General features: G+C 40.0%; 6 protein-coding genes and 1 long non-coding RNA gene across 8 annotated transcripts; 1 reads left to right on the forward strand and 6 right to left on the reverse strand.

Moving 5' to 3' along the window:
- Window positions 1–357: 357 nt before the first annotated feature.
- LOC135629295 (uncharacterized) lies at window positions 358–2,137 on the reverse strand. Its single transcript, XM_065136475.1, has 2 exons — window positions 944–2,137; window positions 358–860 (listed from the first exon to the last, which is right to left on the reverse strand). The coding sequence occupies exons 1-2, from the start codon at window positions 1,232–1,234 to the stop codon at window positions 429–431; spliced, it is 723 nt and encodes a 240-aa protein (XP_064992547.1). The 5' UTR covers window positions 1,235–2,137; the 3' UTR covers window positions 358–428.
- Window positions 2,138–2,282: 145 nt separating this feature from the next.
- Window positions 2,283–3,965, reverse strand: LOC103997261 (ATP synthase delta chain, chloroplastic-like). Its single transcript, XM_009418433.3, has 2 exons — window positions 3,812–3,965; window positions 2,283–3,191 (listed from the first exon to the last, which is right to left on the reverse strand). Exon 2 carries the CDS (start codon window positions 3,189–3,191, stop codon window positions 2,469–2,471), a length of 723 nt encoding a protein of 240 aa, XP_009416708.2. The 5' UTR covers window positions 3,812–3,965; the 3' UTR covers window positions 2,283–2,468.
- Window positions 3,966–4,493: 528 nt separating this feature from the next.
- Window positions 4,494–5,698, reverse strand: LOC135629294 (syntaxin-111-like). Its single transcript, XM_065136474.1, has one exon. The coding sequence runs from the start codon at window positions 5,607–5,609 to the stop codon at window positions 4,671–4,673; it is 939 nt and encodes a 312-aa protein (XP_064992546.1). The 5' UTR covers window positions 5,610–5,698; the 3' UTR covers window positions 4,494–4,670.
- A 6,172-nt stretch (window positions 5,699–11,870) lies between these two features.
- On the forward strand, window positions 11,871–17,294 carry LOC135629738 (uncharacterized). Its single transcript, XR_010493329.1, has 2 exons — window positions 11,871–12,194; window positions 13,819–17,294. It is a non-coding gene; the product is annotated as an uncharacterized LOC135629738 (long non-coding RNA).
- On the reverse strand, window positions 16,117–17,157 carry LOC135629737 (germin-like protein 5-1). Its single transcript, XM_065137614.1, has 2 exons — window positions 16,928–17,157; window positions 16,117–16,861 (listed from the first exon to the last, which is right to left on the reverse strand). The coding sequence occupies exons 1-2, from the start codon at window positions 17,058–17,060 to the stop codon at window positions 16,317–16,319; spliced, it is 678 nt and encodes a 225-aa protein (XP_064993686.1). The 5' UTR covers window positions 17,061–17,157; the 3' UTR covers window positions 16,117–16,316.
- A 2,529-nt stretch (window positions 17,295–19,823) lies between the features above and the next one.
- On the reverse strand, window positions 19,824–22,382 carry LOC135628924 (uncharacterized protein C24B11.05-like). Of its 2 annotated transcripts, none has more exons than XM_065135913.1 (8): window positions 21,914–22,382; window positions 21,299–21,359; window positions 21,160–21,225; window positions 20,983–21,080; window positions 20,789–20,914; window positions 20,356–20,664; window positions 20,211–20,276; window positions 19,824–20,072 (listed from the first exon to the last, which is right to left on the reverse strand). In XM_065135913.1, the coding sequence occupies exons 2-8, from the start codon at window positions 21,342–21,344 to the stop codon at window positions 19,923–19,925; spliced, it is 861 nt and encodes a 286-aa protein (XP_064991985.1). In that variant the 5' UTR covers window positions 21,345–21,359; window positions 21,914–22,382; the 3' UTR covers window positions 19,824–19,922. The 2 variants fall into 2 exon arrangements, with proteins under 2 accessions (XP_064991985.1, XP_064991984.1); XM_065135912.1 differs by having other exon boundaries at window positions 21,924–22,378.
- A 2,240-nt stretch (window positions 22,383–24,622) lies between these two features.
- On the reverse strand, window positions 24,623–25,338 carry LOC135628538 (heavy metal-associated isoprenylated plant protein 2-like). The gene is made up of 3 exons (XM_065135268.1): window positions 25,283–25,338; window positions 25,130–25,205; window positions 24,623–25,048 (listed from the first exon to the last, which is right to left on the reverse strand). Exons 1-3 carry the CDS (start codon window positions 25,286–25,288, stop codon window positions 24,798–24,800), a joined length of 333 nt encoding a protein of 110 aa, XP_064991340.1. The 5' UTR covers window positions 25,289–25,338; the 3' UTR covers window positions 24,623–24,797.
- Between the last annotated feature and the right edge of the window lie 827 nt (window positions 25,339–26,165).

Consider the following 26,165-nt stretch of genomic DNA (forward strand, 5'->3'; position numbering starts at 1 on the left):
CGAGGGTGAGACGCCTATAACTATAAGAGAAGTTGCAATGGCAACGATAATAAGAGCAATAATAATGAAGAGTTGTAGTGAATAGAGTGATGGGGTGAATAGAACTTATCAGCAGTAAGAAAGATAAGGGAGAAGGTGCCCTCGAGAAATTCCGATGCAGGAGGATTTTTTTTTTGTTTTTACTTGAAGATGATTATGATATCATAAAGAATTGAGAAACTTGTTTTATTCATTAAGATAATTTATATTTATATAGATGTTGAAAAAAAAAAATTCTCAATTATATACTTAAATTATACAATCAAATTATATATTTAAATTTATGATTAATCCTTAATTATAAATTGATTAGGGAGGTAAGAAATAGAAAGCTATCGTTTCATGTTTATCTCATGATCTTCTTTTTATCACATTCATGGCGAGCGCCGTTACCCCGTCCGCTGCAACCAAGTGTTCCTGAGCTGCACATGGACGGCTTCTCCGAAACATTTGGCTCTCGCGAGGCAGAAGTGAGTGCAAAATCCCAGCGACGACTTCACGCGGGTGGTGTCGAGGATGTAGCACGCCGTGGAGTCCATGCCGCGCCCTTGCACTACCAGCCCCCACGTCCTGCGGGCGCCACCGGCCACGCCACAGTTTGCCGTGGCCTCATCTGCCTCCGCCCCGCTCTCCCCCTCCTCCTGTTCGAGCACCTCCACCAGGATGACCGCGTCAGGGGTGCGGCTCTCCCGGTCCCACCTCTTCTTGATCCGCGGCCAGCTCTCCCGCAATGCCGCTTCGCTCTTCAGTCGCACGCCGGGCGCGCCGCCGCTGGAGAAGATGCGCATGAGAAAGGGCTCTTCCCCTACGTTCCGGACTATCTGCACAACAATGCAATTGAGGTCAGCAAAAGCCAAGCAAACAAGGAAGAAAGATTGCAGAAGGGAGCAGATGCGATCTCTACCTCCCCGATGGATTCCGTCATCCACTGGTCCACCTGTTCGGGTGTCACGGGCTCCCTCCGTTGCTCCTTAGGAAAAGAACGCTCCAGGCAGGCAGAGGAGGAGGAGATCCCCTTCGTCCCGCTGTGTCCCGCCGCTTGGGCGGCCCTCAGGCTAGCTTTTGCACCCATCGTCCTCCTCCCCCATGGCGCGAGATGGCAGCTCGAAGCGCCGCCTTGCTTCTCCCTAACCTGAAGGAGTTCCCTGGCCGGCCCTGCCGCACGCAGCTCCAAGGCACAAGATGAAGATGCCATCGATCGAGCTGGATCGATAGTCGTCGCCCTCCGCCTCCTCGCTCCTTCTTTTATGGCTGCTGATGTGGTATTACGGCCGGAGGAAGGTGGAGGGGAAGGAGGGACGAGGGCAGGAGCAGTCAAACTGTCACCGCGTCCGTCTTCTCTTCCCCCACGCTTTGTGCCTTTTCCACGTGCTATCCCATGTGGCCACCATGCCCTGATCGGCTGCGGGAATCGAGTTGCACTTGCCGTCCGAACCGTCGCGTTTACTACTGACGTGGGTTATTCTCATTGGAAGATTATGCTGTATCAAGTTCAAAAGTCAAATTCGGATCCACGGTGCGTGGGCGACTCCGTCACACGTTTTAGGCACACGGCAACGACTCGGAGACGATTCCTCGAGGACCGCCGAGGTGGTCCTCTCGGAGTCGAGGCACGGCAAGGCTGAGCTGAATCGACATCACTCTCGGTGCTCGATCGAGACGACGATGAATGCTTAAGAACAGATAGAGGATCGCCCGTTCATGGGATCCCCCGAAGGAGGCCACCGGAAAGTTGCCCTTCTCACACGACTACCATCATCTCATCTTCCTTCCAAGTTCAACCGGCCAAGAAAGCACATGGATTGTGCATTGCATCTGCCACAGATACGGTTTCAGTCGGAAGCACATGTTGCATGAGAAACGTGCTTCCGCAACAACAGCATTTAAAGCTTCGAGGCTTCTTGGGGTCATCAAACACAGCCCAAGTTATAGTTTCATTCATGGCACACGAATCGCAGTAAACAGTGTTTTTATTCCTCGTGTAACACTTGGTTCCGCACACCATGTGATTCACAAGAAGTGTTAGATTCATTTGGGTATGCATCAGCATGCATTTGTCATCTAAATCTTATCGACCTTGAAATCTCTTATGTGCAACAGTTCAAAAACCTGGGTTTGAAGAACAACCATAGCAAATTGGGGTGGTAAGGTGATGGCATCAGATATCTTACACATCAGGTCAAAACATACAAGGCTAATTGGCAGTCGCATCTCTTGATCTAAACTGAGATAACTCTGCAAGAAACAGTCAAAACTTGATGCATATAACAACTCCGTTAATAGGTTCACTGTCAATACATGAAAGAGGTAGTAAGAGCCTGCTTGTATCCACATCTCTGAAACCAAAAATTTAGAGTTGAGCAGAACAAGATCAAGATCTTGCTTCCTTGAGTTCATTGTCCTGACTCATGAGTTTGTATATGATCAGTTTAGCTCATGTTGCTTGGGAAACTCCAGCTTTGGACAGTGTTGGCAGTCTTCTGATCCGACGATTCGAGCCGGGCTGCTAGTGTAGCCAACTGACCTTTCACGCTTAGATCGATAACATGAGACCCATCGCTGCAGTAGCTGATGACAAACCCTGCAATTAACGATGGATCAACGATGTTTTCCAGCCTCAACTTTCTGAATCCTGTCAGCTTCTGCATCTTCCTAGTGATGAGATCCATCTGTTGGTCATCCAGCTCCACAGCAGATGAAACAGAGATGACAAGAACATCACTTGGCTTGAAGGAGCCTCGATCAGACTCTTTGCTGCCAACATCTTCTGTCTCACAGAACTCCTCATTCTCCACAAAGGCATGCATGAAACTTGGATTGAAGGGCTGGAATTTCATGCTGCACACTGATATCTTGCATTTCTCTGCATTCTCAGATTGGTTTTCAAGCTGGAGTAGATGAGGCAGGTTGCGAATGCTGCTGGTGAATCCATCTAGTATGTCAATGTGTCGATCAGTCCGAAATCCAACATCAGATGCACCACGAACAGAGGAAGCTTTCTTCATGGAGCTCGATCGGTATGCCTTCAGGGTGGAAGTCTTACGCAATGGCAGGGCCATTTGAACATTTTGACAGGCATCTTGTGCGGCAGAACCTTTAAGGGGGAATGCCGGTTGTCCATTTGGACTGATGGACTGGTTTAAGATGCTCATCTGCAGCCGAATGCTTAATCTATCAACCTACTGTTCAACACAAACAACACAACATCCAGCTAAAATGCTCCATGTCTCAAATCTCAATGACTAGCAATTGAAATGCATGATGAGCACTAAATTCCTTCCAAAGGAGCGTAATGGGAGACATCCGAACCTTTTGCAGTACGTAATACATGCCATTTGAAACTAGAAACCAGTCTCAGCATGAAACTGTTTTGAATGAAGAGAAGGGTTAACATATCTAAGTAAACTTACACCAGCTTAACAACAAGTGATTCATACCGAAACAAGTAGTAATGCAACTTTTCCTTGCTCTAAAACCTCAGAAGAAACTAATTCCAGCTTAGCCTACTCCCTGATAACAGGATAATGCCTTCTTAAGATGATCAAAGCCAATAACTACAGGGCTAAAAGGAAGAGAGACAGAACGAGCTAAACCTCTGCATCATGTTAATGCTTTAAGATTACGAGTAGCCTATCTGCTCCAACAGTGAAGCTAATGAATTCGCGTATCATGCACTAATAATATATCCCCATCGTCTTCCTTAATGCACAACTAATCAAACAAAGATTGCTGGGACTGCACTGCATAAAACTAAGCAGGGAAAGAGAGGAACCTGTAAGAGGAAGCTGCCCGGGCGGAGTGGAAGGAAACAAGGAGATGAATGGGTAGAAGTTGGAGAGAGAGAGAGACACTACTGACGGGCTTAAATGGTAAAGGGAGGTGGAGAAGCTGCGCACGCTCACAGCCGCAGAAGCCCCATCTCCAACCCCCGCTTCCACGGCCACTCGCTGCGCGTCCTCGGGCCCCGCGTCCCCATCTTATCTCTTACCCGAGCCGTCGGACGCTTATGGACAAGACCATTCTTTATATCACACGTTGCGCATAGATGGCCAACGGTCAGAAATGATGTTTTATAAGCTCGTTTATCGAGTATTGTTTATTGTTATTAATTGGTTTAACAGTTTTATTTGCTTACTATATGACTAATAATTGTTTTATCCCTTTATTATGATTAAATTTTTTTTATCTATTTCTCGAAATTTCATATGCTTAGTTAAGATCCGATTAACATGTGACATATGTTTGTTTATGAACTAATATATATATATATATATATATATATCATAATCATAATCATAATGATATATATATTTTTTTATATATCACACATTTAAACATGGCCCTGCAATTCTTAATTAACCCAAACAAGATTGAATCTTTCATGAAAGAATTAAATTAAATCAGATTGCAAATATCAAGATATTCTAAGCAGGTAGCACAAACATAAATATAAATTGGAGGAATTGTAAGTTTATTTTGTTTTCTTTTCTAGAATGACACTTGAAACTTTTCATGAAACTTTTGACTGCAACAAAGCCAAGCAGACTTCTCCCAAAAGAGGAGCTTGAGCGGAACTCCAGACCCCAAAAGAAGAACCTCGCCCGCTAATAGAGAAATCGGTGCCTGAGCGTCTAAGACTTGCTAAAGCTGGTGGCGATGGGGATGACTATAACCAGTATGATCAGGAGGAGCAGGATGATGCCGATGCAGAGCCACTTGCGGCTGCTCCTCTGGTACTCCTTGGCGCACTTGAGCTCCCTGGTGCCGTCCTTGACGTAGTGGGCGGCGCTGGCGACGTGGTGCTCGATGTCGTCCATCTGCTCCCCCTGGGCCTCCACGATCACCGCCATGTCCAGGAACACCTGGTGCAGCTCCAGCAGGCTGCGCTCCACCTCCTTGGCCGCGTCGTGCCGGTCCTGGATCTCGTGTACCGTGGCCAGCACCTTCCCTCGCCCGTGCTCCAGCATCGCCTTCTTCACCATCCCCTCGCTCTCCCCGTTGGCGATGATCCGCTCGATAACCTCCTCCTCGGGGGCCTCCCCCGTCACCGTGAAATAGCGCCGCTCCACCGTCTCCCTGTACTCCGCCATCATCCGCTGCCGCAGCGCCTGGAACTCCATCATCAGCTCCTTGAGCTTTATCCGCAGCCCGTTGGTGACCGCGGTCCGGGTCCGGTCGACGGGAGTGCCCTCGCGGCAGCCAGACAGCCGCCGGTTGGCCGCGTTGGACCGGTCCATGGCCTCGAGCCGGCCGCGGATACCACGGGCCGTCTTGAGCACCCGCACGATGTCGGCATTGATGCGATCGCGGAGGCCGCGGAGAGCCTCCGGCTGGTGGAGGGACTTGCTCTCCTCGTTGGCAGCCTGGAGCCGAGCGAGCAGGTCTCGGATGGCGGCCATCTCCTCCTTGACGAGCCCGGCCTCCTCGAAGAAGTGCCGGAGGTGACCGGCGGCGTCACCGGCGGCCATCTCAATCGCGACGTCGTCGGCGGCGCCGGACTCCAGGTCCTTGAGGGCCTCTTTCTTGAGGTCGGCGTAGCTGTAGAAGGATTTGGTCATCAGGTCGTTCATCTTTCTGTCGAGCTCTTCTTTCACCGAGAGAAAGGAGACGGAGGAAGCAGAGCGAGGAAAGAGAGAGAAGAGGAGTGCGCTGTGCCCCTCTGTCGAGGTCGAGGCTGTTAAAACAGCGATCGATTCCCAACGGTCACAAGCGAGCTGTGGGCTTCCAACGGCTATAGTTTTTGAATCCCGAAGGAGCGCGCGGGGTTCAAATAACGGCATGCCCAACCTAACGGTCACTTCAGAGTGTGACATGTCATATCCTCTTCCCATCCGGAGATGTTCGCGGAGGAGGAAGAAGACGAAGCCGGCAGAGCAGCAGCTGGGCATCCCTCATCAATGGTGTGGATGAGGAATGGAAAAATGAGACTCCCTCCCTGATGATGATGGTAGGTATCTCTATTTCTCCCTTCTTTCCCGTCTCTCTCTGATGCCCAAGGCGCCATCCATCGTTCTTTTCTTCCTTTTCGCTTCGTCTGGTATCAAGTTCATGTCCTCGCCGTCTGTAATGGCTGACCGGCAAACCTTCCCTTTTTCATATACAAGATCGATCTGGTTCGGAGTAGCCAATCGAACAGTTCGAGTTGGACGCTCCTGATGGATTCCTTGACCACATGGTGATTTTCCTGAGAAAGGGAATTCTTTAATGCTAGATCAGAACTCGAGAACTCAAAACATCGGAGATCTTTGGACAAACGTTCCTCTCCTGTAGAAATTGTAGTGAAACTAATGGAACGGGTGATTAGGTTAATCTGATGGAATATGAGAAGACTATATGTGCTTCAACCCTAATCGGGGAACAATCTTGAATTAACACAAAAACCAGTAGAAAGCTTCTTGGAAAGAAACAAATAATTGGTCCTTGGTAGATTGCGTTGATTCAAGAAGATTGTTTTGAATCAGCACGAATTCTTGAATTCAAGATTTTGTACCTTGTGTTACATTCAGTAGAGGAAATAATTATAAGCACTCAAATTTCTTACTACTGTTTTGTCTTACTTGTTCTCCTCTTCATCATACATAATTGGACCTTGATGTTTTGTATTGAATAAGGCAATTGAAATGTGGCCTCTAATTCAGACTTAATTCTTAAAACATCTCCAATCTTTATCCCCTTCAAAATGGATCTTACAGTTTCAAAGGAATCTTGAACTTTTGAGCAATAGTCTCAGTTCTGCCAACTATTTAGACTTGATGTTGCTTTTCGGCTTGGCTACATTTAGAGTGCAAGAAGATCAAAAACCTAATGTGAGCTGATTTCCTGGTAATTTCTCCCAAACAGTAGTGGGTTTTGAAGGTTCTCCTAAAATTAGACAAAAACCCCACATGGGCCTTGGAGACAGAACTAACCTGTTGCTTTTGTGCTTTGACTACATAGTAAAGGATGCTATGTCTCATTACCATACATACACAAAGGCTAGAACCCAAAATTTAAATGAATGATAAGGCTTTGGCGTTACTAATTGAAAATTCAATGATATATCCTCGGATAAAAAATTGGCTACATTTAATATCATCAAACGTTCAAAAAGCTTAGAGACCAGAAATCCCCTTTTGCATGTTCATCCAACCGGCACAAAGTGAATGATGAAAAAGAAGATTGTGCTGTAAAATATGATGTGGGCCATTACATTATAGAATTCACCATTACTGATTTTGAAACAGTAAGATTGAAGAGCAGAATCATTCTAGTAAGATTATTTCCTCTCTGAATGTAATCTAAGGTACGAGTTTTTTTTTCTAAGGGCTGTTAATTGATTATTCTAGTTGTGCATTAAGAGATAAAAAAAGTATGAATAGTCTCTGTTTCATCTGCTAGTGCTTGATCCTCCTGAAATGACTACAATGTCAATTGCTCTTGTTTTGCATTCAATATTCCTCGATATAAGGTTGGTCATGATTGCATTATTGCTGCAAGCAGTTAAATCTTCTGGTTGAGGAACAACTAGAGTACACATGTGTTATTTGTAAGAATCAGATTCTTTTGTATGGCTTCAAGCTGTCTGTTGTGCAACAAATACCTGAGAAAACATACTTAGACAATCTGATCATGAATGAGAGAAATTGCGCAAATGAAGGGCTCATATCATGAAAGAATCACATGCAAGTGAAGTCAGAATTATGTTGTCTCCTTCTCCTCAAGTATCATGAAAATAAACACTATTCAATTAACTTGATTGGGTGATAGTATGTTTATGTCACTCGAGAGTCTAAATTAGAAGGTTAAACTGTAGCAGCTGAGTGCCATTTTTATTTACATCAAAAAATTTGGAAAATATCTTTGTACATCAGGTCCTGAGACTTTCATCTGAAGATATGTTGTTTCTTGTTGATTTAGTTCTCAAGCATCCTATTTATTCTTCACGACAGTTTTATTCTTCAATTATAAAGGAAGATTCTCCCTTTAAACTTTACTTCCACTAGCTTCCAACCTGTAAGAATGATGCACCATGAAGTTAGAGAATATATTCCCTTCTATAAGCTCACTTCTGCGGGCTCATTTTGTGATCTTAAGTAGCCATGGTTAGCAATCTCTTCGTACTGATGATGAAAGCCCTCCATACTCGCTGGGAGACTGGATTGCATAATAGTTTTTTGCTTGCCTCGTCTGTCTTAATTGCCATTCTTCTGTCATTATTTTGTCCACTTTTCTCAAAAATCCTTGCCTTCTTCTTTCCTCTTCTGATTTCTACCTCAGTATGTTCCATGGCAGTGTACCTATTTATTTTGTCAGGTAAAGAGGCAGCCAAAGAAGTCTTCTTCAGCAATGGAGAAAATTCTGCGCCTCCAGTGATCAAGGTTTATGATGAAATAAATTGCGGTGTATATAACAACAAAATTAGAGTGGCCTGTTTCTTCTTCAAGTCAGATATTGGATGGTCTAACAGTTTGCCAGGGGAAGACGGCGAGCCGATCAACTTTGCAGGGAAATTACAGGCAGGAAATGGTACTGGTGCTTTCGATGAGGGTGTTGAATTGCTCAAGGTAGATAACATAGCTGAAGGAGTGTGGAACTACTACCTTGGAAGATCTTCAAAATGGCACTACTACCAGAAGAGTTTGATGTATGAGATAGCACAGTAGGTACTTTCATTTCCGTATGTTTCTGCCAATAATTGGAACATTATTGCTGCTAATAACTTGTCAACCATCCAAAAATTAGATCTCATTTTTCACTTCAATGACATGTACCAAGTGATGTGTCTGTATGGTTCTTCTGAAATCTCAGGTAGCTTGACTTACCATGTATTGTATCGACATTAAATTGATTGCTTGAATCACAAAGCACTAATTTATGAGTCGATGAACAGAGCTAAGAATAGTTGCTGTGATTGTTGTCAGCCATCTAATAGATGGCTTTTCCTGGGAGATTCTTGTTGTCTATTAAGGCTTGAAATTATGAAACTTTTGTTTTTGTAATTATTATAATATTATAAAATTTTAGGAAAGAGTTATAAAAAATAATATAAGGCCTGAAACAAATGAATGTATCTAAAAATTAATTTAGTTTTATGTTTGGAAGCTATTTATTTATTAAGATAATTAATAAAAAGTATACGGAGAAAAATTTTAATTTATGATTTTTATTGACTTAGAGAAAATATATCATAGAGTTTTTAGAGATTTATTATGGTGTATTTTAGAAAAAAAAATATATCCACTAATTATATTAATATTATTAAATATATATATATATATATAATAATATAATTGTTAGTGTTAGAACTATAGATGGTATATCTAGTAAGTTTCTTATTAGCATAGGATTACACTAAGGATCAACATTAAATTTCTATTTTTTAAAATTAATACTGAATTAACTTATTAGTCATCCTTTCTAGTATGCCATTTACTAATGGTATCATCTTAATTGATGAAAGCTTAACTATAATTAATTATAACTTAAGTTATGTACACAAGCCTTACAAACTAAATATTTTAGATTAAATATGACTAAGACTAAATATATAAAATATAATTTTAAAGATTCTATGAATAGATTAGAAAATATAATTAAATTAAATAAACAAGAAGTCACTCCAAGTAAAAGCTTTATGTATCTTAGGTATCTTATATCAATTATTCTACTAGAGAGATCAATAAATATATTATTCATAGAATAAGAATAGAATTGTTAAAATAGCAAGGGTGTCGAGAGTATTGGCATTAAAATAAAATTTTGAATATGAGACACTTTGAATTTGAGTATTAGCATCATCAAATTTGAATTTGAGTATTGGCATTATCGAATACTTTTTCAAATTAAAAAAATTTTTTGAGTAGTGGCATTAAGAAAAAATATTTATAATTTTTTTATTATCGAGATGAAAATATTGAGATGGATGCGTGGAGCTACTAGGAAAAATAGAAAAAGAAATATCATTATTTATGAACAACTAAATATCATTTTTGTAAAGAATAAGATTAGAAAAAAAATTTAATATAATAAGCATGTACTAAGAAGACCTTTTGATCCAATAGTCAAAATAGATAAAATAATTAATATTGATGATACGAGAAAAAAATAGAATGACGTAAATAGATTTAAATAGAAATTATAAATAAAATTTAAGTAATATGAAATTAATTAAACATATGATTTTTATAAATTTTAATGATGATAAAAAAAATTATATAATCGATTTGACTTATGATATAATAATAATAATAATAATAATAATAATAATAATAATTATTATTATTATTATTATTATTATTGTTCGATAATGATGTCAACACCCCTTCTTATCAGAAACTTTAAACTGCTGCTGGTGATTTGAACCGAAGAATTGACTGCCCCAATCACACTGCAGCTTTGTACATGAATTAAATAATGGAGCTGACAATTATTAAGGCTTGAAGCATCTGATTCAACAAGAGCATCATCTTTTCTGCAAGGATTCTCTTGTACTTTAGCTTTTAAGCCATGAACAGATTGTTTACAGTAAATTCTCCCACAAGACTCCGTTTGGTAGACCCAAGCATTTGTTCTACAAGATCATGTTGGTGGGTGCTCTACCTTTTCATTCCCTACCCACTGGTTTACAGCCTATATAGCATGACTCTTGCAAAGTAATCAATCATTGTGTTGGTGGCTCGAATGACAAGGAAGTCATCAATGAGCACTATTCTTTAGTTCTGTATTCAACATATATGTGTGCTTAATGGCCTAAAAGAAAATAAAATAAATAAAAGATTCACTTATTGATGGAATTATTCTACTACTTATATAAAGTTTATACCAAAGGTAAATATTTTTATTCATCTTTACTGTCTTTTTATAGTATACTGAAAAAGAAAATATAAAAGGTTCTTCAAAGGTACCTTTTTTTTTTTTGGCCAACACTCAATGATTAATTCATCTTTAAAAAATATACTACTAATTCATACATATGTAAGAAAAATTGAGGGTTAGTCTTGTCTCCGTGACATTTTATAGAATTCATGGCATTCAGTAGAAAAAAAAAGGTAAATACTTCAAATTTTTTCGATAAATGGCCCTAATCTTTAATATAATAATATACAAAAATTAATAATGTATGCTATATGATAAATTTTTAGATATTAAGCCTTAATTTTTTAAAAAATAATAGTTAAATTTTTTTATCATCGTAGTCTTTAGACTTCAAAAATTTATATTGAAATACATATGGTTATAAAAGTAAAATATATAAGTCTATTTATCTTAACGTCATCGATTTTATCGATAGAAATATAAAAACAATAAAAAATAATAATTTTAATATTCTAATTGGTAGTGGTGGACGACGTCGATGGTGACGAACAACCGTATCGGTGGGGGCCGTGGATGATTACTATGGATGTGAAGAGTAATGATAAAATATGAAGACCACTCTACATCAGCGTTAACACTAACATAATTACCAAATGATCCTTTCACTACTCTGCATCAATATTGGTGGTCTTTCATCGTTTGACAAGTATGTCGGAGTTAACGCAAATGTAGAGTGGCCCTCAGCAACCACCCATAACCCCTAGTGGCATCATCATTTGTTACCAATAACTAAAATATTAAAATTATTATTTTTATTATTTTTATGTTTTCATCAATAAAATTGATGGTATTAAGATAAATAAATCTAGATATTTTACTTTCATAATTATGAAGATTTTAATATAATTTTTTTAAATCTAAGATCAAGATTCAACTGGAATAATGTATAATTAGCTCGAAAATTTGACCCCTTTTATATAACAATTTATATAATAATACGTAAACTAATTTTTGTGGCGGACAAGTATTCATACTTCCCGGCGGCGAGAAGAGTTCAACATGTTCGCTGGGAGGAAACTTCTGCTCCTAAGAAAGAAGCCCCCGCCGGTGAGAAAGAGGATCTGGATGCCGTGCTCTCGGGGCCGAAGCTAAAGCCTACCGAGAACCCACTTTTGTCGTTCGTGATGATCATCATCGCTGAGAACCCTAAGAGCCGGTTCTGCATATACTGCGGGATCATGCCGGAGTGTCACGAACGACAAGGCTGTAATGCTCTTCAAGGATGGACGGAGATGAGCGGACGGAGAATGGCTCGCCTATGGTGAGTTCCAAGTCCGCCTCGAGTAGTTTGAGAATACCAGGTGATCTTCTAAGATCTCTTGTTCGAATATTCGCAATGCCCTAATTTTGATTTATTATTAATCCATTTGTCTACATTTCATATTAAAATGCTCGGGGACGAGTTCTCAATTACGTTAGGGTTTTGCATAATGCTCCTTTCTTGTTTCTGTTGCACAAAGGACTAGTAATTAATTCTGGAATGATGCTTCTTAGATCGTTCTTAGTTGATGGGAAGGAAATAGGAAGTATCTGATTTCATTTCGATGGGGACTCTCATTGGACCCTCATATCCTTTCCTTGGCTATATGGAATTTTGAGGTATTGATTGAGCAGAATAAAAACAATGGAGAACTGCCTTGTCCTTGTAGATCAGCCAGCCATAATCCCAGAAGACCATGAAAATTGGATCAAGAAGCGAAGAAAAACAATGCAAGCGGTATCCAAATCTCTCTACAAATTTGAAGGTCTCAATCAGCAATAACATGATAAAATCCATAGACAGTTTCATGAATGATAAATGTCCATGATCTGCATGATTAAGGGCCTAGCCCATACTCACCTAGGCCACAGGACAATACAGAATATTTTATGCAAAATAAAGGTCTCTTGATGATGCCAAAGAAATGGTTTTGTTGTATTATACAAGACCTAATCCTGGTTTAACTTCTTACACTAATATATGGGAGGTCAGAGGTTTACTGTTTCGTGATACAGTTCCAATCATGAAAACACAACACCATACATGTAACTTCTGTGTCCATTACAAATCCTCAATATAATTCCTCCAACACTTTAGGTAACTGTTTTATGGTTTATGGCTTTAAGCAATACCAAAATACCTTAAGATAATTATATATATGAGCCTCAACCTCATTTTACATGACATTGATGACTTGCCTTATGCTTATTGTCTTAAAGCCTTCTATACTATGGGATGAACCCATGTATGGAGTTGAGCTCTACTTAACTTTGTGATTTCCGTAACTGGTGTTCATTAATAAGACTAGTTATTCTTAATATAGAATCATTTAAGCCGAGGACTTACAACAACAATAGGTCTGACCATCTGAGATCATATGGTGATCAGCCATCACAGATCATAGAACTAAATGTATTGTGTAGATTTAAAATTGACAGGGATATGTAAACAAAAAAGAACTGAAACACTGGGTGATGAAGCAAATGCAAACATATTTGGCACAACCTTATTAAGTTCTAGTCTAAACCATTCAAGAAAAGAGTCAGTATGTGGAACATATTGATGAGCAATACTGACACACTTTGCAACATTTGAAAAGAGAGATTGTTACAAGTCTGGTAATATCAACAAATAGGCTTAATAAACTTAGTGTTAGGTGTTGAGAGATTAATATATCTGTCATTAAATAACCAAAACAGCAGACATGAGTAAAGAAGCAAGCCAAAGGAACACCATCTATTTCAAACATCAAGAGCTAAACAAAACTAATTTTAAGATGGATATTGTGGAGAATGCAAATGCAATGATGAAGTAGACAAGCACAGATCTAATTGCAAAATGACAATTTAGTCAACCATAGCATAAGAAAAGGATTATCTTGATTTTGGAAGAGCACTATATGACAGGAGTTTGGTAACAGAGTTGCATTTTCATGTAACATTCAGGAAAATGAAGATTATAGTAAATAATCATAGAGCAAACGTGAGCCGTGGTGCCCAAAGAAGCAAATCTATGCAGGCAAAAGTTGGTGCCACTTAGTCGACAGACCATCCATCTCTCCGGATCACAGCAAAATCAATCTGGGGTAAGCAAGTTAAAAGTCTAACTTCTAACTTCCTTTCTGTCATATCATTTTCTGCTCAATCAACACCTAAAAATTCCATATAGTCATGGACAGGATATGAGGGTCCAATGACAATCCCCATTGAAATGAAATCAGATGCTTGCTATTTCCTTCCCATCAACTAAGAATGATCTCAGATCATGGACATTTATCATTCATGAAACAGTCTATGGATTTTATCATGTTATTGCTGATTGGGACCTTTAACTTTGTAGAGAGATTTGGATACTGCTGACATTGTTTTTCTTCTCTTCTTGATCCAATTTTCATGGTCTTCTGGGATTATGGCTGGCTGATCTACAAGGACAAGTCAGTTCTCCATTCTTTTTATGTATCAGTAGGTATGACTAGCTTATGAAGCATTATGTTATTTGGGAGCATCTACTTGAGTTTTTCAATGATTTGGTTTAGTTTTATCGTGATGATTCTCTCACATTATTCCTCTCAAAAGCTGGATACAGACAACCAGGCTCGCGGACAAGGTCTGAGCTAAGAACAAATGCAGCTCATATTCAATGATAAACCTAAGCCCTACTGCATAGTGACTATAATAAGGGCATAGAAAATAGCATGGCTCTTTGCTCATGCAGGGGGCCAAGAAACCATAGGTCCCATGTAAAGAAATGAAATGCACTGTTGCTAGTCTGTTTGGATGCTAACATAAGGAGTGCAGGGGAGCAAAGAAGCAACCAAAGATACAAAAAGAAAGAAAGAAACACTCAAAGTCCCCCTCTCTCTTGAATCTTCTTATTCTTGAAGAGGGGAGTAAACAAAAGAAGGCATGGAGGAGAGTTGGTTCTTCTCCATTTTCTCTATTTCTCTGCACGTTCTATATCAAGACTGATTTATCCTGTCATTCTTAGTGTCTTCAGGCTTGTAGTGTTAGGTTAAAATAGACTGTTGATCACATGATGAGCTCAATGGTCATAAGCATTTGGTAAATGGTCTTCTGTCCTGACATGGATCTTCTACCAGTGGACTGGGTCTTGGTGAAAGGAATAGCTTAAGTGACTGATTCAAACTGGCAACCAAACAGTGGTTGCAAAGTCAATCTGCAGAGAGGCATTTGCCAATCTCGGAGGAACACTTGTTTATTTTTTAAAAAAAATAGAAAAATGTATAATTATATAAAAAAAATCAAAACATCAATAATTGTGGCTTCAAATATAGACAATAACATAGGGCTTTATTCTAAAGTCTCGTAGACTTTCTTTTAGATGTTTTTTTCTCTTTTCATTATAAACTCTTTAAAGGACAGATTATCTTTCCGAAAGCTGTCTGAAAAACACTTTTTTTTCTTGTCATTTTTGGGTAATCTTGATAGACATGACAGATTCAATTGGCTCAACATTAGTTCTTTGACTTTTCCGATTCAATTAGTATCCCCTCTAGTTTTTTCTTTTTTCATTTAAATCAATCTATCTGATCTGATTTTGATAACTATAAAATTGAATGGTCAAAGCTATACAGGAAATCGATATGCTTCTGGATGAATTTATAGTCCAGAATCTTGAACAGAGCCTCATATTGGAGAAGTACAATAATGGTGGCTGTCTATGTCCATACTTACGGGGAAGGTCTGATGGTGACTTAATGTATAAGTTACCATTCCCGTTCTTCCGCACATATATGAAGTTGTTCATCACAAATGGTCCAAGTAGTGCAAGGCACTTCTTGTGAACTACTATATCTCTTTGTCCTCGGCCATTGTAGTCGACACTAGTTTTCCTGCTTCCTGGTGCTTAAAGTCCTTTCTTGTTGGCCCACTTATCCACTGATTGCTCACCCTTGTCCTAAGCTATGACTATTCTAAGCTTGTTTTGGCACTCTCCTTTTCTATTCTATTTGACATGCATTTGCATTCTCCAAGCCCAAAGAAAAATATTCACATATTAATCAAGACTACTCACCTAATTAGATATATGATTAATTTGATCAGGATATTACAGTCTCCTGCAGTTAAAATACATGCATGCCATAATCTGATGAGACTACACAATCAGTCACAATACTCAAATATGTCAAACTTCCAAGAAGTAACATTTAGGTGTTTTTTGAGTTAATATTAAACTCATGTAGTATCCAATGTCTATAGAATCATTTCAGAAGGGAAGAGAAATGAAATGATTAAGCTTGTTTGAGCATTATTATTAGCTAATGATTGAATAAGCATCGAACAAAGGCTGAGGTGCCCAACACATTGAAGTAGTTATTGCACTCTTTATTCTTCAACCACGTAATGACTTCAAAACAAATGTTGACCGAAGATAACAACACACGGGCGGTTACGGAGTCTCGTTGACTCGATCCATTGCCCCCTCACTTCTTGGGCGCAAGGCGGCTCTTGATATCCTCCACCTCCTTGGTGCCGATCTGGAAGGCCTTGGCGAGGACGTCGTCGGGCACCGTCGGGGTTGCCGCGAAGAGGGTGGCAGCGATGGACTGGGTGCCGGGGAGCTGGCTGTTGAAGCCGGCGATGACGGCGGCGGGCACTGCGCCGTTGTTCTTCTGGAAGTGGACGAGCCCACGGGGGAAGACGAAGACTTCGCCCTTGGTGATGGTCTTGGCTATCAGCTTGTTGGCGGTGGTGATGAAGCCCACGTCGAGGGTGCCGTCTAGGACGAAGACGATCTCGGTGGCGCGCGGGTGGGTGTGGGGCGGGTTCAACCCGCCGGGGGCGTAGTCGATGCGGGACATGGACACGCCCAGGGTGTTCAGCCCGGGTATCTTCTCGACGTTGGCGCCGGTCACGAGGGAGCCCATGGTGTTGTTGGTGGCGCCCGGCGTGGCCAGCCCCTTGAAGAAGAAGTCCGCCTCTGTCACGTTTTCCGCCGGCTTGCAGGCGAATCCATTCAGCTTGACGCCTGCACGCAGTGGTCAGTTTGCAGGAGAAAGAACAGCCTCTGATCTCCGCAAAATAGATCTGTTACCTGAGCCAGGATCTGCTACGCAGATGTCTTGCAGCATGTCGGGGTCCGCGGCAAGGCAGGGAGGAACAACGAGGAGGGAGAAGAAGGCGAGCAGCAACAGCGAAGGCTTGGTCATGGCGGTCAGCATTATCATCACCGTTGCTGTGCTTGGCTTGGGTGGGAGACTCGACTTTTAGGCTGTGCAGAAGAGAAGAAAGCGATGAACTTGGGAGGGAAAAGGGGTGCTATATATAAATAAATATAAGGGGGTTGGTGTGAAGTGTGTAGGCACGAAATGGAGGACCTCAAGCCAAGAAATGAGGGAGAGAAGACCAAAGAAGGAGGCATGAAAGGTGCCATTAGTCAACTATCCAATGGAAAAAAAATATTATGTGTAGCTTCTAACTCAACAAATACATGCTTGAAGTGCATTAAATAAGCAGAGATGCTTCCAGGCTGTAACTTAATCTTGCCAACCAGTAAGCTTAAGATGATTGATAACGCTGGCACACGACATCAATTTGGTTTTGCTGATGTCGGATAAGGTTCTTCCCTTGAAAGTTCAGCTTATCCATCACAGCCAAATCGGAGCAAGCAACCTGTGACAGAATTCAAGGCTGCTGGTAACAAAGAAATCGAACCACCAATTTGGAGTGGAAGCTACTGCGGTGAAGCTTGATGTAGCTGATGCTTGCAGCAGGTGGCACCACCAAACACACAAGACAGACAGAGCAACAGTGGTTTAACAAGTTGGATCACAAAAGTGGATTGGATGGAAGGTAAGAGTGCAAGTCGAACAGTTGATGTGCATGTGATATGAATCACACGAGCCAACAACCATAAAGGATAGCGTGCAATTGTCGTTGGCGTTTTGCAAATGAGGACGACGAGAAAACTACATGCCAACTGCCGAAACATAGTGCTTGAAGCTATCGACTGGAACAGTCTGTTGATGGCCGGAGACAAATATACCTCAAAGATTCAAACTAATCCAGAAAAAAAAATGTAAATTTAGAGAGAATCAAATTTAATATATCATTTAAATTTTTATTTTGCACTCATAAATTTGTTGGACTTAGATAATAGTAATATGGTAGGACGGAGATTGTATGATTTATGGCTCGGTTTATTGGATTTTGATAGTAAAATTCATGGATATTGTATGGTTTATAAATGATATCTTTCAATTCAATTAAATATTAAAGCGGTTTTTTCTTTTCATCTACTACTCTACTAATTAAAATTAATTTAATTGTCTTTGACATTTCATATATTTTCAAGACACCCATATTAACATAAAGCATAATACAATAATTTGAATACCGATTTGACTAGAAGATAATAGAATCTAATCTGTCATACTTCATTACTTGAATAACAAATAACATCACGAGTAAAACTAATTAATTTATAATTCTAAGGTCTCTTATTATGACATTGTTCTCTAGTACTATTTCATATTCAAAACTTGAGATTCTTCTTTGTGTCTTTGATTTTTTTTTTTTCGATGCCCCGGAGCATGAATATAAAAAATACATTCATTTATAGAATCTTATGATTATAAAAAGAATAAGATACTATTTATGAGTTTTTCCTAATTTGATTCTTTGATATGTGCTTTGGATGATAGGTGGACAGATAGAACGTATATATATATCACATTTATACGTTTCAAAATGTAAAGAGAAAGAAAATATTTTCATCTGCATATTATATCTTCTTCAATATGTTTATGCATTTTTGGTTTCCTCCAATATTACACTCAAAAAAATTTAAAATGTAACATGAATCAAAATGCAATGATAATTGATCCACTAAATTCTACGGTTGATATAAACAAAGCTAATTGGTGTCATGCGATTGGCATCAATTACGCATGACATGACATGACATAAAAAATAACCATACCAGTTTAGTAAATTACATGTTAAGACAATATCTTCTCTACTATTTTCAGAGGACAAAATTTTATTTTCACATTGAAATTTCTGGATCATGTAAGTAACATTTTTATCCACTTGGCAAACATTATACTGCATGACTCTTCACTTTGGCTCAGCAATTGCTTTAATATGAAATTATTAAATCTTATTTTTATATATTCACTCAGTAATACTTGTCATAGGATGATAAAAAATAAAGGGGAAAATATTTCATCCAATGAAATGAAAGCATGTTCAAAATTTCTGAAAAAGAAAATCAATTTGAATGTTTTTGAGATGTGAAGTTGACTTGTGTATTTTATGCCTAAAAATATTATGAAACAACTATTTTGGTTATTTAACAAATTAAATGCAGAGATAAAATTGTATTGAAAGGCTGCAATTGTTGGTACTTTTGATTTTTTTTTTTTTTTGTCAGCCCAAATTATGATCTATTATTTATTAGGAGTAGTGTTGGGCTGAGCCAAGTAGAAAGCCCATTTAAGATTATTGGGCTTTAACTTGGGCTTGACCTTTTGGGCTATACCCTAATTGGCTTGCCTTACTCAGGCCATCAAGAGAATATGAGACACTGATGACATGTAACTCTAAAGAATAAATAATGAAGGCAGGATTTGAATCTAAAATTTTACGGTAAACTATCAGTTTTTATCAGCTAATTGGCACCTTTATGACTTGACCTCAAATCTTTTTCTTCATTACTATAAATCAGTAGGACTCATTTCTTGACCGACCAATCTAATATAGTTTGATGTGACAAATCTCGTCTAATCGGAGACTTCTTATATACACTCACCATCCTCATGTTATAGTATATATATATATATATATATCGAAAGTGGACTAAGACTTAGATTAACTTATAAGAATTCATGATAATATCATTGTATATCAAGTTGATGAAAGCCTTGTGATTGATGTTAGTGCTTTTGGCATTTGTGCGCAAAGGAAACCAGAACAGAGGAGAAGGAGAATGCAAGGGAACAAAGCACGCCCACCATTTTATGATCTCAACAATACAAGTGCTACAACTGTGGGTTTTGCTTCATACAAGTCAAGATGGTGGTCATGGTCTAGGCAAGGACTGTCGTTTCTACTGCAGCGGCAGCAAGAACTGGTTCCAGCTTATCTCCATCCTTCCATATCTCAGGCAATGCCTCTCTCATGTTGTGGATGCTCTCCAGTGCAACATCAGCCCCTGGTACCAGCGTTGGGCTCCCAACCTGCACTCACCGACATGTAGTGTGACATGAATCTTATGTGATCTTAGTTTTCTGCAAGTTATGATCATGCCAACTTGAGTCTGACTCCGTAAGAATAGCGCGAAGAGGAGGAAGAAGATGGAGGGAGCAGTGACTTACAAGAACAGTATGCAGACCTGCTGCCTTTCCTGCCGCGATGTTTCTTGAGCTGTCGTCCAAAAAGATCTGAAACCCGAAAATTTTCGATCAGTACGTGGCCAATTTGTGATTAGAACGGAGAACCGATCTCTAAACTGAGACAAACCGTTCTCTTCGGATCGATGTTTGCGATCTTGATGGCAGCTTCTATAGCTTCCAGTGATGGTTTGCAGAGTATTCGGCCTTTGGAATTCGACTTCCTTCCACCAACACAACCAGCGGTATCAGCGCTTGAATCACTCTCTCCATCGGTGTTTGAATAAGTCTCACCAAAATTTCCATGACCATCAGCTGAACCATTCTGCTGTGGCGGTGGATTGAGTGTCTCAAAGCATGTGACACCCTCGAAACAGTCTTCGAGGCCAAGCCTACTTAGAACTCGTGCAGCATGAGCTTTGTCCGCATTTGTGAGAATCTGGTGAAGAATGGCATAGATCAAATCATTAGCATGCGATTTCTAAGCAATTTAAGTTCTATCTTTTGTTTGTGATTATTCATAATTGGTGCTCTTTTTCTTCTTCATCCCCAGATTTGCTTACTATCTTTCTTTGTGGCATCGAAAGAAGTAGATTCCTCAACAAAGGGTCAGGCTTTAGTATCTCATACGGCAATCTCCCATGAACATAAGCATGGAATTCGTCGTCGTCGAATTCATATCCTAATGCCTGCTCACAGAAAGACAAAAAAGATTAAGCTGATTCAAGTGTACAGACTTCTTAATCAGATAGAACACCTTAAGACCAGCCATTGTTGTTCCATATTCCTTGTACAATTCCAAGCACATTTTTGGGACTTGACTTTCCTCAATTTGGAGATGATGAAGCATGTAATCTGTGATTCATGTATATAGATTAATTAGAAGAGGCTACATGCTTGGAATCAACTCAAATGTCACTAGAGCCGAACTCACCTTCTATGTTCTTGCGGCAAGCTAAGTTGAGGCCAGAACTCAAGGGATATAAGGTATCATCCATATCTGAGATCAGTGCATGTGAATGAAAAGAAAGAACAAATGCACATGTATAAATATGCCTGAAATCTGAGCTTACCAAAGAGCAGACACTCATACTTGGCTTCATGTACAACAGTTTCCATGCTTCAATATTATTCCTTCAAGAAAAGCAGGTCAGCCATTAGAAAGATTTTATGGCAAAAGATCAACCTATGATGAAATTGTTCAGCTTTGGCAAATATGAAATCTGTCAGGAATTCTGTGGAAGAGATGATAAATCTGTCAGGTAAATGAATTTGTTTTTTTGCCTACAATATGCTTGGATGGAAACACATCAGCTTGATATAAAGATGTGGAGTTCCTTGCTTTGATATCAATGCGGCTGTTTTCATGTTAAAGAAAGGATAAGATTAACAATTTACACCAAATATGATATTATAATTATGTGTGATCTGATCACCATCAGGAAAAGACTTGTGACAATAAACTTTTCTAAGAATCCCCAAAGATACCAATCTATAGTAAAGATTGATCCATCATAAAACCAGTTTATTATTAGACAGTAACAATAATGTAAAGAACAGAAAACAATTCATCAGTGGAAAGGTCAGTAGATCGAAATTTATAGCTGACATGAGAGATCCAATTCACAGGGACATCAAGAAGAGCTGAAACAAACATGAGAAGTATGAGAATCTCCAGAGAAGCATACATATCTTTACCTTCAAAGAATGTGATGCTGGATGCTGGATGCTCAGATTGGTTTCTCAAGGGGCTCAATTTATACAGCATCAGGAACCCAGATTTGTGGCTAATGGAAGAAGATGACACCTGCAATGATTTCAATGGGATGTTTGAGAAGAATATACATATATCCTTCAGTCCCTTGAATGATCCAGTGGATCTGCTTTTTCTGTCTGTAATGCCCTTCCACACAGATCCAAGTGCCTACCCACACAGACTGAACTAAGGTGTTGGAAAGAGTAGTACAAGTGACACAGACAACAGCACCACACTTTGGTACCCTCATGGCATTCACCACTGCAAGGTCCATTTACTTGGCAGTCCAACTTGTGGCTTTCCTCCACTACCTGTCTTTTCATGCTCTTAACCATGCTGGAAGCTGCAATGTGGCTGCTGATTGCCTAATTCCAACTCGGGATCTAACTTCCTCTTGGAAAATTGGCAGCAGATGTTTGCTAGAATCTGGTCATGTGGCAGGATCCTATAAGTTTCAGTGGAGGATGAGCTCTGTTCTTACTTTTTTCATGTAGTGATGGGCATCAAGGATTTGGCTCTTTTTTGTAGTACTCTGCTATCTTTTTGCCTTTTGGTGGCCTGTTTTGACAGGGCACATTCAGTGTAGACAATTAGATATGTTGTCAGATAACTTAGATTAGATGCTGTGAAGAAGGTGGGTCTGATGGATGGTGATTGAAAACAACTCAATGAGCTTTTTTGTTTGTGGTTCATGAGGAGGTGGACCTCTGCTTGTTGAGACAAACCAGCCAAATCTGTGCTCCTGATGACAATGCCAAGAAGCCTTTACTCTTGTGCTAGCCAAACCAGCCAAATTTGTTGTGGACATGCAAAGAGAAGTATTGAAATAAACAGTTTAAGAAAGACAAATTCTTGTGTGTTGTGCTATTAATTTGTCTCTCTGTATTGTGGTAGACACATGGAAGGAGATTGCAAAGAGAAGTATTGTAATTAGCAGTTCAAGGAAGACAGATTCTTATGTATTGTGATGCTATGATGCCTCCATATTGTTGTCTTTCCATGATGTCATGCAAGATCTTATAAGATGCTGATAATATTTAAGACAATATTATAATGGTAAGATATATAGCTGGCCTCTGATTGAAGATCATCTCCACTTGTTGAGATGTGGTCAGGGAATGATTTGATACTTAATAAAAAAGAGTGAATGATGCAGATTTAATGCTCCGATACAAGAGGGATTCTTGAATCATGTGATGCTGACCTTAATAAACTTAGTCTAATTTGTAGAACATGGGGCTGATAAACTTGGTCTAATCTCTGTTTGACAAGTCAGTCTGCCATCAATTGTTGGTTAGGTATGAGATCCTGGAAACATCCAAGCTAAATCTCTGAGGTAGGTGCTCTGAAGTAGAACCAGGGAAGAAAAATATTTGATGGAAGAACAAGCCATAAGAAGATTGATTAGCTTGAGAGACCAAAAAATTCTGATACATTTTAATATCTTCTTCCAATTTTTTTTTCCAAGTCTTTTATAGAAGAGATAATTTCTTGTAGCATCAAACTGAAGCCTTCAAAAAAATTTAAATGCTCTTTCTTGATGATTCTTGCCAAGGTTTAGTTGTACATTTCAATTGATGCTATACATTTAGTTGTACTTGAATGCTTCACCAAACACTCATGCAAACAAAACAAATCCAATAAAGTAAGGAAAATTAACTCAAAGCAAGTGAATCAATTAGTTTTCAGGGGTAAAAAGAACATGATATAGGGGACATGAATTCAGAACAAGAAACCCTTTGATTCCAAGCATAATGATTGATTGCTATTAGAATATTAAATCAAACCTTGCGATTAGCATGGAAGATCCCAGCTGAGTTAGATGACGGCTTATTACTTTACATTAGGTGAAGAGACTAAGAGATGAGTATAACATTCAACTTGCATGGTCGTGAGGCACAAACCTCAGCTCCTCTTATTCCGTGTTCTCTCTTGCCTCATAAATCTATTAGAGAAGAGAGAACATGTGCTCCCCAGAGCAGGCTGCCAATGGCGTGATAGAGATGAGCTGTTTCCTCCTGCTTGGGACAGTGACACAAGCAGTAGTAGTCCGGCGGATGATGAAGACGAGCAGTATCTTATACCCACGGTTTCAGGGAAATACCATGTTTAAGCCTACCTGTTCCTCTAGTTTATTTGCAGCGTGGTTGGACTCCTCTGAAAATAAATGGGACGTTCAACAGCTCTGACGTCCGACAAGCTTCAGAAGTTGAGTTCTCAGACTCCTTCCTCTGAAGTCTTTGCGGTCTCGATAGATCAAGATGTAATTTACAGTACAAGACAAATCAAAGCCGTCATTTGTGTATATGAATTCAAAGAGTTGTTACAGTACACCAGTTGTGTGTATGAATTAGATAGATTGCATTGGTAGGACCATTTGGTTTGCACGTTGACTATTCTACCATCATCAGTTTTAGCTACGTGAAAAGGCTTGTACGTTGACTCATGATCACAGTCGTCTCATCGAGCTGTTGAAGGTTGGGAGATGAGAGGAGAATCAAGTGCCGTTGATTCCAACTCTCTCTCTCTCTCTCTCTCTCTCTCTCTCTCTCTCGGGAGAACAGGATTCTAGTGCATGAACCAAATGCAACATGATTGGAATTGATTTCACATGGTTAAGCAGATCATGTGGGATTTGGGATTGAAAGGATTAATCAAGAGCAAATATATATTCATTCTACACAATCTGCTGTTTGCTTACAGTACAAACGAGAAATTAAGTAGATATTGGAAGCATCTGCGTACATGAGGAAGTGATGAGGAGATGATTAAGCCAAATCAAAGAGAGGAGCAAAAGCAGTGTGCATGGAATGGATTCAGGATATGGTGCAGGCGCTTGGTTCATCCAGCCACACGACGGTGGTCCGGCAGGCGTTGCAGCACGGCGGCAACTTGCAGTCCTCAGGCTTCTTCTTATCCTCCTCCTCCTTCTTGTCCGGTTCGCCCACGCTGACGATCTCCGCCGGCTTCTTCGCCTTCCTCAGCGCTTTCACCACGCCCACCGCGTCCACCGCCCCGACTATCGTCACCGTGCTCTTCTCCACGTCCATCGCGATCGAAACAATCCCTGCAATCAATCGATCGATCAAGCTTCAGTCTGATGCAACACCAAAGAACCCAACCACAGAAGCAATCATCCGCTGCAGACCGTCGAACTTGGAGATGATGGTCATGATGCAGATCTTGCACTTGGTGCACATGACGCTGACCTTCAACACGATCTTCTGCAATTGGACCCCAAGAAAACTATCAGAACACAACGTACCATGAACCCTCTCGGCAGCAGGAGGTCACCACTTACCTTCATGACTGCAATCTTATGCCAGGCCGTGGTACGACTCTATGTGCGGCATCGGAAGCTTATATAGCGGTGGCCAAGAGGGCTCCGCCCAAGTTGGTGGAGTCAACGTTGAGTCCTGCTATGATGGACAGGCCGATCGAGCTCATAGGGGTGACGCGACGAGTTCTGCAAGTTGGTGCCCCGAGTTAGTGCACCCGAGTCATGGACGTGTCGCAAGTCAAGAAGCAGACAGCCGTGACAGTGCTCCGAAAACAATGGGCCGCTTGATTGGAGGTGTTTGAAGACTAATCAACCATTCATGAGCTGGTGAGCGAGTACGAAGACTTGGTGAGCAAGTGCTTGAGGCGTTTCTTGGTGAGATGAAAGAGTTAGGTCTGTATATATATATATATATAGTTGATTAGGGTTCTTCTTCTTCTTCTTCTTCTAATCAAGTTTATAATTACCAGTGCAAAGCACGCAGTGCATGGGGAGGATAAAATATCAGATCTCTTATGCACCTCATTACAATATGACTGGCATTGTCATTAAGCTCCTCCAACAAACGCTAACTGTCTTCTCCCAAAGCTATTGTAAGTTCACAACGTTTCTTTGTTGACCGCAATGTTAATGTTGACCTTGTGGAAGACTCATTAGAAGAGAAAGTAATTAGAGATTTTGGAGAGAGATCACCCAAAGGACTATTAGAATGGTTGCCTTTTATTACCCTAACAAAAGCATGGAGTGACATTTGGTCAAATGTAGTTGTTGTTTGGTTAATCTTTGACTATTTTGAGAAGACATAGTCAAACTTCTCAAGTCCAATTTAAAAGTACGTATAGGTAGTTAATACTACTCTAGTAGGGATATTATTTTGTCCACTTGGTATGAATCGATTAGGTCG

This window comes from Musa acuminata, chromosome BXJ3-1, assembly GCF_036884655.1.
Source record: "Musa acuminata AAA Group cultivar baxijiao chromosome BXJ3-1, Cavendish_Baxijiao_AAA, whole genome shotgun sequence".
NCBI lineage: Eukaryota > Viridiplantae > Streptophyta > Magnoliopsida > Zingiberales > Musaceae > Musa > Musa acuminata.